This window comes from Camelus dromedarius, chromosome 1, assembly GCF_036321535.1.
Source record: "Camelus dromedarius isolate mCamDro1 chromosome 1, mCamDro1.pat, whole genome shotgun sequence".
NCBI lineage: Eukaryota > Metazoa > Chordata > Mammalia > Artiodactyla > Camelidae > Camelus > Camelus dromedarius.
In genome coordinates, this window is record NC_087436.1 from 51034953 (window position 1) to 51048658 (window position 13706).

At 37.5% G+C, this 13706-nt stretch overlaps 1 protein-coding gene across 4 annotated transcripts in view; it reads right to left on the reverse strand.

Annotated features, from left to right (window-relative positions):
- NFKB1 (nuclear factor kappa B subunit 1) overlaps window positions 1-13706 on the reverse strand; it is a 109344-nt gene that overhangs the window by 77174 nt on the left and 18464 nt on the right. For 3 of the 4 annotated variants that reach the window (XM_031468656.2, XM_031468631.2, XM_031468661.2), the window contains exons 2-4: window positions 10680-10725; window positions 6526-6601; window positions 2684-2724 (exon numbers count right to left, since the gene is read on the reverse strand). In XM_031468656.2, coding sequence (XP_031324516.1) covers window positions 2684-2724; window positions 6526-6601; window positions 10680-10718 — 156 coding nt within the window. In that variant the 5' untranslated portion in view covers window positions 10719-10725. The remainder of the gene's footprint in view (window positions 1-2683; window positions 2725-6525; window positions 6602-10679; window positions 10726-13706) is intronic. The other variant, XM_031468645.2, reaches the window with a different exon arrangement.

Below are 13706 nucleotides of genomic sequence, written 5' to 3' on the forward strand. Positions count from 1 at the left end.
CTGAGAATTTTCTGATTTCCAAAGAAGATCAGTCTAAAGCATATTTCATGGGATGAGTAAGGCCTGAAGTAAATTCCCCAGTAGGGGAAATGCCTCAAGTAACACATGGGTCTGGGGAGTATGATCAATTATCAAAGTGGAACCGAAAACAACTCTTGCCTCTGGCTCCTCAGGAGGTCCCAGACCTAAACACCTGGGAGGTAAAATGAGTTATTTAGAGGCAATTCTCCTCTCTTCTGCTTCTCACAAAATTTAAACTAAAAAATAAGTTACAAATTCAGCCCTATACCTTTTGTAGGCAAAAGCTGTTGGCTTATTTTTAATAATTCAGTGAAATTTCTAAAAGTATGAAAAAGCAACTGCATATGCAACAGTTAGCCTGTAGAATCTAACCATAAAGGTAGAGATTTACTTGACTGCTAATCAATTTAAAATACAACTGCAGTTTTTAAACAGCATTAGGTAATTGGCACTTAATATCCAATAGGACTAGACACGCTGAAGGTTACGAGTCTATGCTGTGACTCATCTCTGTCAGAGCTGGGGAAACTGTGGCAGAGACCCGAAAGAAAAAAAGAACATTTTTCTAGATTTTATTTTAAAACCTTAATAAAGTAATTCATTATTTTTAATCACAAAATTTCTTTAGGACAGTTGGAGAAATACATACTACACATATACTTTTATATTTTAATAGGAGTGGCGTCAAATAGAGCATGAATAAAGGGACATGTCCCAATAGCTTGCTTATAGTCTGAAAAACAACAGATAACATCCATGATTGGATGTAAGTACCTAAACTTCTATGTAAAGGAATTTGTAACTTAAGGATAGAAATTTATTACTGCTTTTTTTTTTTTTAGGAAGATAGGATGTCTTCAAATGCATAGTCAATGCATTTCTGATTCTAAATATTTGAGATTAAAGGTTTGCCAATCCACAGCCATTCATCTCAGTAACTCCATTTGCTTAAAATGAGTCATCAACCTCAAAGGCAAGGCTACATCCATCCGGTCAGAAAGTCTGACTTACATACCACCTTCTTACTTTCACTGGAGTCAGACATCAAAATAATATCAGTTTGGTAAGAAAACACATTGTTTTACTCAGATGTGCTTTTATGTATGCACATGGAGTGAACTGAATTTTGAATTTTGGATATAACACAACCCATCCTTCAAGTAAATCATAAATGTCAATTTTTCCTTATGACTACTGGACCCATGATAAGAAACTCCACTTAAGAAGTCTTATTGCAGTGCTAGGCTTATAAAAATGGGTATTTGAAAAACAACATGTTTTGTCTAGTATGCAGACAAATAAATTTTAGTTGATTTCTCAGTTTCACAGATCACCCAGATCTTACAAGATAGAAAACTTCCCAGGAGGCCAGACCACTGCATAGAATGTTAGGAGATAAACTTCCACTGGCAGGGTCTTTGAGAGAATAGATGGCCATCTGTGAGAAGTCACTGCTGTGGAATTGGACGCGGAGGTAAAACAAAGTCATGTCGGCAGCCTGTGGAGTCAGGGTGTGCCACCTGCAGGCGATAGAGCAACGACCCGAAGTGTCATGTGGCATTCCTGTCCCCACACCAGGAACTTTCATCTAAGTTCAACTGCATAAGGACTGTCTATCTGGTCACAGTTAAGATAGATACTTTATATTTTGACCAAAATCCAAATACATATATATTGCCATGACTATAGTAACCACAACAGATACTTTAAATTCTTGACCTAGTCAGCATTTGTTAAGTGTTACACAATGCAAAAGTGTTATACTCTACGTACCCGAGCTACCGAAAACATTTAGGAAAGGTACTGGGTGATATAACCGCAAGAGAGCAGGCACACACATCCTCAGTCTCACACAGATGTGGTAATAAGCACATCCATTTAGAGGTTTACTGACTTTGTCCTCATTCTGCAGAGGACTACACCATTACTTCCACCCCTTAACGACTGAAATCTCCTATAGGCAGATATTAAAGATTCTCTCCTCTCCTCTTTCATAGCACTGGTCCCATCCAATTTCCGATAAATATTTACCCAAGGGGGCATGGTGAGGAGGCCCCTTCAATTCCCAGGTATCTTCTACAGAATCTAGTAGTAAGAGGAAGAGCCTGACAAAATAAAATGCCCCTCTTCTGACACCAAAGAGGCTGAGTATAAAACTAACCCTGGAGGGAAGAGGACTCAACTGTCCATCCCAATACTTTATCTACACCCCACTGATACTTTTAGTGTCTTAGGTTACACGTTCCAAAGACAGAAAAGGCTGGAGCTCCCAAGGAGGGAAGAAGGCTGAGAAGCACTGTGTGTGCGCAGAGACGGTTGGTGGATGAAACTCGGTGTGTGTGAGCTGCATGCACAGGTGTTTCCTTATAGATGAAAATGAATGGGGATAACGCCTCTCCTCGGAGTGGCTGGTAAGCAAAGTTGGTGGGGACAGTGGGATATGAAGGATCTACGATTAACTAAGCATGACAGGAGGCTCAGGACAGTCTGAAGAATGACTAAGAGAAATGTAAAGTGGATAAATACTTTGGCAGGTTGTTGATCTTCTAGATAAGGTACTTCCTTCATAAAATTCATTAATATTTTACTCAGTGCTCAAGATATTAATGTTAGACTTATGGATCCCATATATAAAGAGAAAGTCCCACCCCTTTAATCTTACCTGTTTAGGTTGCTCTAATATTTGAAGGTATGGGCCATCTGCTAAAAACAAAACAACAAACAGAAACCAAAAGAAACTGTGAGGCTTCTCAAATTTGGTAAAAAAATATAAAGCAAATGATAAAATTGAAATTATGTGTTTAAATAGAGGCTTCAAATCAATGTTTTAGCTGAAATTCCAAAAGGATATATCTTCTTTGTTTTAATATTAAATTTACCTTTATTTGAATAACAGTTTTACACCGTTAGAGAACCACACGATATAAACGTCTGTTGACTGGTGATGGCACACTACACAACCCAACAAAAGGCATGATGTCCAGCAAGAATTAAGACGTCAATAACCTTCACAACCATGTCTACTAACAAAGTTTTATTTTTTAAAAATTGATTTATTTTGTTTTTGGGGTTTTTTTGGGGGGGGGGGGTAATTAGGTTTTCTTTTTTAATGGAGGTATTGGGAATTGAACCTGGACCTTGTACATGCTAAGCATGCACTCAACCACTGAACTATACTCTCCCTACAACAAGGTGTTTTTAAAATGACACTAATACCAACTAAAAGCAGCAACCATGTCCGGGGCACTAGGAAATTTTCTTTTGCCTTCACGTCATTAGAATCTGACTTCCATTCACCAGAAAGAATGTGCTTAATGTGAAGTGATAAGAGCCTGAGCTAGCACCTACCTGTCGGAAACACAGATCATGATCTCAGGCTCTCCTGAGTTTTCAGTTCCTTTCCTTTACTTGAATCCAGAAATACTGCCCTCATTCCCTAACTGGCTAGCTTGTTCCTCCTCCCTCCCAAATTTAATTTGGTCTATCAGACATGGTAGATTCTTTTTATTAACCCATAGCTTTTGATGTTTGATGATATTTGAATACTGTGCTCTCATATAAATTGTTCTAAAACAAGAATTTTATAAAATCCTGGAAATAATTTAGATAGGTGCATACCAATTAATTATCATAAAACAAAGTATACTAGAAGCTTAATCCATACCCTGACTATACCTGACTTTGGAAATTCAAAGGAAAATCAGAACCTCTGACAGTATAAATACAAATTTGCTCAATATGAGAAAGTCCCTAAGCTTCCCAGCTGGTTTTTATGTCAACAGTATAATAACTAGTAGCTGTTCAATACCTAAAAGGCTCATGGGGTTTCTCACTTGTTTGAATGTAAATTAAAAAGTTCAGTGCTTAAAACATTTTAGGAGAATGCTTCTGTCCATTTCAATCTTCACTGTCTCTGGGCCAGAAGTTCAAGACCTATTGTTTTAGATAAATAAATTTACAAAGAAGAGCCAAACCTTCAAGTTGATATTAAAAATAAGCTATAACTTAAGAGAGAATTTATTTTTATCTTTTTACTATTATGATGAATCAGGATGAGGCTACAGAACTGTAGGAAACAGAGGTATAATTATTTCCTGTTATTATTCAAGAAATTTACAAGGAAGTCAGTTTAAAAATGAGTGAATATGGTGAGAAATGTAACATAAGAAAGGAAAAAAGGATAGTGACAGGACAATGCAGTATAATTTAGGTAAAGTATCTTCTCTTGTCTACATGAAATTAATCCCTGGATATTTTAAACTACTGTTAGAAAAGAAACTGCTAAAACTAAAAAATTCAAAAAAATGTCTAGAATTTAATTACTGATAAGGAGATAAAACGGATTAGAAAGAGAAATATTTTCACACTGCTAAACACAGTCTGTATGACAATGTAACAAATCTACTCATTAACATTCCCTCTAGAAAGCTAGACGAACATATGAATAAGAGGTCTCTAAGAAAGCAACATTTGGATGTCATGGAAAATATGGCGGAGTTGAAGCACATACACATCAAACTTCAAGTCTCTTATTTCTTATTAACTCTTCTAAAAATGGAGTTAATATTTAAGGGAGGTAATATAATTTGCTTATTTTGGGTATGATTTAATCTCCTTTAAATATATGAAATTTTAAGGTTTGGGAATTTTATTAGTGAAATGGGCCCATTTTTCTCTTTCAGGGAACACATTCAAAAGTTAAATCAACTAGAAAATTAGATTTGATGTGCATATATTTGTTTTAATGCCAATTTTCTTTTGGCCACATTTCGGTACCGTGAACTGACATCCTACTGTGCAGAGAATTTTAAATTACAGCATAATGTTATACACCTAACGGTTGTACCATATCTCATAGAGTTTCTGGCAAGTAGCAGAACTACTAATGGTTTCAGATTTCAAGAAATATGGAAGATAAAATGGTCCACATGAAAATTACAAGTTGATAATGGTTTACATAACCTCTCTATCCCTTTAAAATGTGAATATATACATACATCTTAGATTATAAAAACTGAACTATGCCATTGCAATACAGAGGGAAAATACATGACAAAACAATGAGGCAATAACTGGAAAATATGATTTTGAGGTATAATTGTAAGAGATTTTTCTAATGTCATGGCTAAATAATTCCTACAACATGAAGCTCTGACTACAGAATACTTACTCAGATGGTTCTTTGATAATCTTATTTTTAGCTCCACAAACTCAATGAAAAAAAAAGATTAAGAAAGCATTTGTATTAAGATACTGTTAGGCATCCACAAGGCATTAAATGGAAATATGTATGTTTTCTTTTATGTTTTCAATAAAGCATTAATACCAAGAAAAACACTTTGATCCCCAGAATAAGAAGGTCACAGGAAGCAATGAAGCTACCAAGACATTTGCTTGTTCACAGGAAGCTGACCCAGAGCTTATGCTGGACAGCACGCAGGAGAGCTCAGACACAGGAGCCTACAAAATGTCTTGTGGGGCAAGGAGAGAAAGGCCTCGGCAGTACACTCCTGCTAGTGAAGGCGAAGGTATAGCAGATTTATTTTTTCCCCTCTCATGAACTTTTAGAAAGAACAGAGATAAAAATGTAGAAAAACATCTAGTCTAAAAAATGAAAAGTTAAGTACTGGAGTAACAATAATAATTTTAAATGAGAATGATGCAAATTGGATAGAGTATCCCCATGAAGACAAGCAAGTCCATGGTAAGTAAGACAAGCAGGTGCAGAACACCTGACGTCCACTTCAGTGCTTACCAAACTCTGTTTTACATACAACTTCCATGATTTACTCACACAGCTTTTGAACATCTGTTAAGTCCCCCTGGTGATGTGAGGAGAACATAAAAAGAGCTATCGCTATACACTTACATACAAATCAAGGAATAAAAACAGAGACTGAGTTGATTTTTTTAATCATCTGTATGAGATTAAAACATTTGCAGATGGGGATAATTAATACAGTCATGTTAGCAGAAAGGATGATTATCATAAGTTTTATCCAATTGGTCAGAATGTGAAGTGAAAAGCTTCTTAAAAAGATGACTTTTCTACTGAGATGACATTTGTGATTTTTGTACACTTTGTGTTCCCAGTGCCTGGTATACTGGCTGGAAAACAATAGGGACTCAAGTAAGTGTTTCTGGAATAGATCTGAGGAGTTGAGACTGCCTCATGTGAGCCTGGGACAAAGAAAACAGGAGTTATGAGGGACTTAGAGATAACAAGATGGGGCAAAAGGAAAAATCTCATACTGAGTAAAGAAATTCTGAGCTGTGCTAGCAGATATCAGCAACAATCGTCAGTCATACAATGGGTAACGAGGGTCAAACATGTTTGTGCAAATACAGTCCAAAAAATATACGGAAAGATTAGTTTTTAAAACATAAATCACCATTTTCTTTCTAGGTACATCACTGACCTTCTAAAAGAGCCTACAGAAAATCCTGAATTTTAAAAAAGCAAAAGCAAAATGACAGGGCAACAGGAATGATGACTTTTCTTACCTGTTGGCAGTGGCATCTCTGGTTGAAATAATTCTGGATTAAATATTGTATGATTCATAGGATCCAAATGAAACATCTACAAAAAAAGAAAATTTGAATATTTCAATCATTATTATTCCAACACTATTAAAATTTTGAACTGAAAACACCTAAAAATTACAGGAACAAAAAATAAGCCAAAAACAAAAATCTGAAAATATTTCACAACAGGATTTTAAAAACATGCTCATGAGATCTAGCTGGGTTCTCATGTGTACAGAACTTTCCATGGGGCTGGGCTAAGTTTTTGTGACAAAGGGATTCCAGAAGAATGAGCCAGCTACAAAGTCCACAGAGTTAAGGACCTGGTATAACTTGCTTACTGGTGCATCTCCAGGGCCTAGTGTATGTTTATCAGAGTGGATACTTCAATCTTCATTAAATGAATAATTTAAAGCTTGGACTCTCTTAGAAATATAAGCGTAAGAATCTAATCCTAGAAATCTATATTTCTTTTATGATGGTAAGTAACTCCTCCTCTAGCAACTCAGCTTTAAGTCCTGAAAGAAGGAGACAGCAGCCCTGGAACAATTTACAGAAAATCTGAAAATACGACTTACTCCAAGGAGCAGGTAATTGGGCACTGAGCTCCCACACTTGTTTTTTTCACATTTACCTACCTAACACAATGTAATCTGGAATTTAGTGGGTGTGGTAGGCTGAATAATGGCTCCCCCAAAGACATCCACATCCTAATCTCCAAAACCTGTGAATGCTATCTCATGTAGCAAAATGGATTCTGCAAATGTCATGAAGGTAAGAATACAGAGGTGGGGAGAGTAGCTTGAATTATCCAGTTGTGCCTGGTAAGAGGGATGCAGGAGGTCAAAGTGGGTGGTAGGAGATGTGACAATGGAAGCAAGAGGCTGGAGTGATGGAAGGATCACAAGCCAAGGAATGCAGGCGCCTCTGGAAGCTCAAAAAGGAAGAGAAAGCTTTCAGACAGAATGCAGCTCTGCCGACATCTTGATTTTTGACTTCTGACCTCCAGATTGTAAGAGAATAAATCAGTGTTTTTTTTATCAAGCTACTAAATTTGTGCTAATTTGTTATAGTAACACCAGAAAACTAACACAGTGGGCAAGCAATATATTTGGATTGAATTATATCCTATCTAGGCAAGTTACTAATAATTACTTTTCCCATGAGAAATGTTTTCCTCCCACTTTGTTCACTTAGGATTTAAAATTCATTATTTCTGAGTTTGATATTTCTTTCAGCCTCAATAAGTCATCTGTGAAATGTCTGCGGACAGCACAGAAATCAAAACATATTTCATTTTTTATAATGTGCTAGTTAGCAAATGTGCTGGAGCTGGTATTAAAAAAAAAAACCAAAGCAATATTTTACTCCTTCTCTTTATTAGTATATTATTGATGTTCTTGGGTACCTAAGAATCTAGTATGTCTAGCTAAGTCAAGAGTAAGAAACACAGTGTTTAAATAAAGAATGCTTCAGATCCAGTTGCGTGGTATGCAAATTTTCAATTGAGGAACAATAAATGTGCTCCACTTCAATGGTTAAGAGTAAAGTTCATCTACGCTGTTCACTGTTTGCTGAAAAGGAAATATAGGAATGAAAAAACATTATTATAAAAATAGCCCCACCTTACAGAGAGTATTCACCAGTCTCAGAGCAGAAAAGATGACCTGGCAGAAAAAAACCTTTCTTATGGTCCTGCAGGTGGCTAAAATGAGCGCATACAGGGCAAAAGCTCTGATCTCAGGAGAGACCCACGCTCCCCTTCAGACAAGAAGAGGGAAGCTGTGCTGTGTGCCGCAGCTGGTACTGTGCATCAGGTCAGGGGTGGAAGGCAAATTCCAGAATACATTAAAACACTGAGGAACTCTCACTCAGGACACGTAAACTTCAGGAAATATATGCCATTAATCTTGAGATAAGGGAAAAAACAACCTTCAAGGACCTTTCCCTTCAAAAATGGAAATATCAGAACATACCCTACCCCCACTGCTGATGATCACAAAATGCCCACATAAGAAAAACTTTCGAAATGACTGTTTTTGGCAGCTTTTACTCTTATGTGGCATGAAGGACCATCTCTTGCTGATAGAATTTCCTGTGTGCAGACAGGAAAGCATGGTTTAAAATCAAGCAGACCAACTGTAATGCTGGTTAGAGTTTGCCTTTAATTGTTAGAGATAGTACATTAAAAGCGAAAGGTAAAACACAGGTTTTTGATAATGTGAGTAGCTAAATGTCTTTAATGCTGTAATCAAAGAAAATGTTCCCAGATTTATCCTATTTCACCATTTGTACACTAAAATTCAAAAGGAACATCTTAATGTGAAAAGCAATGCATACTCATTCTTTCTGAATCAATCAGAATGTTATCAAGGGTAATGAATGCTATATAAAGTCAATTTTATTTAAAGAAGCAATACTAGATCCCTTAAAAAGCATTTCACCTCTGGTTTTCTGACTGATTCTTTGCATGTATAAACTTGGAAAATCCATTTTTTAGGTGTTGCTGTTAAAGTTTAAGTGTGAAATGATTACAAACCTTGGACCAGGTTGCCCTGGTAGCTTAGTGTTCCCTTTCCTCGTCTAGCCTAGCAAACTGTGTCTTCTAAATCTCAGTTTATATAGACTTTCTTTGGAAAGTACTCCATAACCCAGCTCTTTATCCCAGGCGGCACGGGGTGATCCCTCTCAACGTTTCTGTCCCATTCTGTGCAGACTCCTACTGCAGCACGTATCAGCGTATGGAAACTGTTTATGTCTTTGTCCCTCATACTAGAATAGCAGCTTCCTGAGATTAGGGTCTATGTGCCACTCATTTTTGTACCCCTCCTTAGCCAATGTTCTGGTACATAGTAATGCCTCAATAAATAGCTGATGAATGAATAAATCTCAGTATTTTAAATACTTCTTGATATTTAATATTGCCATTGTAATTACCTTAGAATCTGAAAATTGCTTTCAAATGGTTCAATTTATATATATACATATGTATATTTATATAAATCTTTTATATATATAAATATATATAAATCTCTCTCCCCCCTCACCTTTCCCCCTCTCCTCCTGCTCCTCTCCTCCATATATTTAAACCAATAAAGATCTGTTGAACTTTCAACATTTCTATAGGCTTGAAATCATTTAAAGTAAAAAGTTACGAGAAAAAGAAAACAAGGACACTGGTTATCACTTCATAACTGTTCATACAATTATACTGAACACTTTTATTCTCCCAAAACACAGTCGTTGACCATTAAATCTTTTCAACATCCCTGTGGGTGTGGCACTAGCATTTCTATTTCACAAATGGAAAAGTGAGGATCTGGGGGGCTAAGTGATTCCTCAGGTTTTAAGAACAGCCAGCACTTGCATAAGGATCTTTGAATTCTAAGTCCTTTTTACTATACAAACCTGGCTCCTCACTAGATGAGTTTTAAGTAAATACTTCATGTTCCCCCTAAAAATGGTATATTCAAGTCCTGATCCCTAATACCTGTGAATGTGACTTTACTTAGAAATAGGGTCTCTGCAGATGTAATCAAGTTAAGATGAGGTCATAATGAAGAGTGGGCCCTGCATCCAATAGCTGGTACCTTTATGCGAGAAAAGAGGGAGATGTGGATACAGAGACAGAAAGGAGACACAGGGAAGAAGGCCACTGTGCCAGCATGATGTAGCAACAAGCCAAGAAACGCCAAGGGCTGGCAGTAACCACCAGAAGCTAGGGAAGAGGCACAGAAGAGATTCTCCTTCAGAACTTCCAGAGGTAACCCACCCTGCCATCATCCTGATTTTGGACTTCTAGCCTCCAGAACTCAGAAAGAACACATCTCCGTTGTTTTAAGCCACCTAGTTTGTGGTAATTTGTCACAGCAGCCCTTGGACACTAATACAGTCATTGTCACTTGACCTGTAGCATACATAATTTTTATGCAACAATGTATGTGATAGCAGGTGCAAGCTACTTGCTTTACATGGCATGTCCCCTCTGACCTTATACGTGGGGATATGAAAAACAATTTAAGAGAAAATTTTACTAACTTTAGAGTTTTCCTGATGGTTACTGTTGTTCCCTCTGTATATTATAAAACATGAATACATTTACAAAAAAGTATCAGTGAGATTATAATACTTACTTGTTCATGCCCTCCCAAATACGGGTCGTCTTCTGCCATCCTGGAGCTGTACAGCAAAAGAACACAAAACCAAACTGTAACTCTGGAGTGAACCTTGAAAGTCCCACCATGCAGGGGTAAACTGTGTTATTCCAGTAAGACCAAACTGAACCCTTTTTAAAAGACCTTACGAGGAGGATTTGGTATAGTTCCTCTTTGGAATCTGAATCTAACAGCAGAAAGATTGCATAATCAAGGAATTACCACTCACGTATAACCCAAAACCCTTACGTCAATCTCCCAACAGTGTCCTGGAGTTTGGTACAACTAGCCTTCATCCTCTGTATAAAAATCACGCATATTTGATTCTTAGAGGTGATTTCTTTTTGTCACCATCTAGACTTCAACGATTCATTTAGCTTAGCTCCTTGTGGGCATTATTTTCCAACCCTTCCTGAATTCTGTGATGGTCCAAGAGCTGTCTCCCCACTTTTGAGCTGGAAGCTCAGAAGGGGTCATTCTGCTGTCAGAGGGCCTGGTCAGTGCTTTGCCTAGCACAAGGGGAGGATGGCTCTCATGCTCCATCCTCTAGACCATTCTGCTGCAGCAGGCTAGTTCCTACCATTGTCAGAGTGGGTACAGAAACACTGTCATATGAAACATGCACTCAGAAGACACAAAAATAAAGGCCCTTATTATCAAAGCTACAGTCTCAGATTCACCCGACCTCAGCCAGATACTAATACATCACAGGTCCTAGCAAGCTTCTGTTATCCAGAGGCCCTGAGAAAAGTGAAGAACCACGTGGCCAGATAAAAACAGTACCTAAAATCACATATGATTTTGGATTTACCCCTACTTTAAGAAAGCTTTATATGTATAGGTTAATTTTAGTTAAGTTTACTTTGATCAAATTTTGGATATGTTGCCTGAAAAATTAGAAGATAAAAAAACAAGGCTGAGAGCAAATATTAATTCCTGAGGCCAATTTTTATTTCTTTCTCTTATAAAGTCTACAAAGGGACTGGGGCTGAGAATGTTGCTGTCCACCAAAATCTCTTATCTCCTGTCCCACAGTAATAGCACTATAGCTGGAAACATGACGGCTCAGCTGGAGTATATCCCACACTTCTGTGGTGTGAGGGATGGCCATTTGATGAAATGCTTGCCAGTGGGATGTCAGAACTACTGTGCACCACTTTCGGGTCTGGGATAAGGTCCTTGGCATGCTTCCTCCATGTTTCTGCTTCTTCTCTTTCCCGCTGTATGAAACCTAGACATGGAGAAGACCTACCTGGCTTCTGCCACCTACTGGATGATGAATGGCAGCTAATATTGATGTCACTTGCTTTACATGGCATGTGAGAAAGAAAGCAACTTCAGTGTATTGCTGGGTCTCTTTGCTAGAACAATTTAGCCCTCACTCTAATGGACACGTCACTTAACACTCCAAAAAGAGTAAAATTCTCCAAAGAGGATTTTGATTTCCAATGAAAGCCTCTCCTGCTAGAGCCCCCTGTGACCGGTGAGGGTGAGAAAGGACCATGAGGGTTCCTAGTGGGATGCAGAGCCCAACTTCAACAAAAGGGGAAAGGGCAGCGCTGAGTCTTACGTGAACAAGAACTCCCTGCAGATTCGCAAGAAAATATTTGTCTAAAATAAGTAGCTACTGAGCGAAGACTTACAAACAGCTGTAATGAATTAAGACAAACAGTTAAAAAAAAAAAAAAGGAATATTGGCCTGATACAGTGAAGAAGAATCAAGTCATTTGAAATTCAAGAGTTCTGCCTTTGGATTTACGACTAACTCGCTGTGGCTTCTGTTTCCTCATCTGCAAAGTGAGAGATTTTGACTGGATGGAGCTTTAAAAGGAATAGAATTTTGTTGAGTTCAGAATGTTAGTTAGCTGATAAATGCTTATTCAAGAACAAATCACCTAAATCGTAACTCTTTCTGTAAACTTGGATTTTATATGGACTTAGGTATATATCCATATTAAATAATTTCAGTTATATGAAGAATACTAGTAGATAGTGTCACACTGAAATACAGCGCTAATACCAGCCACAACACTCCATGTGAAAAATTCTTAATCTTAGAATACCACAGGAGCCCCAAAGAAAAATATTATGACTTTTTCTTTTTTTGCCTTGAGGCCTTTCCATTAATGCAGGGTGATCACCCAAATCTTCTCAATCTTAGTCCACAGCCTTCAGAAGTGGAGGTGAGACTTAGGCCACAATCTCAAAAAATGGACAGAACCCATTCAGTACCTTTTACACTGATTTTATATATACATACATACATACATACATACATACACACACACACACACACATCACATACATATGCACAGGCATATATATGTAAAACCTGTGGATGGTTTTCTGACCTTTGAATGTATGAATTTAATATAAAGTGGCCCTGGCTCTAACTTTAAAACCTCAACTAAATCTACTTTATTAGAACTGATGCATGGTTATTATCATGATCACTACGCAGTGAAAATCTTAATGAAGAGCTCTAAATTGCAGGCACTGGACAAAACACCTCATTAAACACACTCCTCCCTCCAATATCTTCCCTATGATTTATGGACAGATGTGTGCCAAAAGATCATAGTTTTAAAAGCCGAATGACAGCCCAAGAGATACGAGGTGATTGTTAAAATCTGAAAGCCGAGAGTGATGTCAATGTTAATTCATAATTTAAAAATAAAATGTCAAATGAAACCAAGAATTATTTGGAAACGATGAATCACTGAGTAATATTTGCATTAATTGTACAAGCAGGTTTTATTTCAAGATTTTGAAATACCAACTAAGCCTTTGGAACTGAAGGATTAAGAAAGACCAGGGAAAGCCCCTACTGCCCCCCTGCTCCCCCAGCCCTTCCCTTCACTTTCCTTTTGCACATAGTGCTGTGCTTTTGAGGAAGGATCTTGAAACAGAAAAGGAAGATACTGGGTTGACCAGTAAGAAGATGGGCCTAAGCTCTGCATCTCTCTCCCCTAACAGTGAGGCTTTCAGAAAAAATTTCACACCATG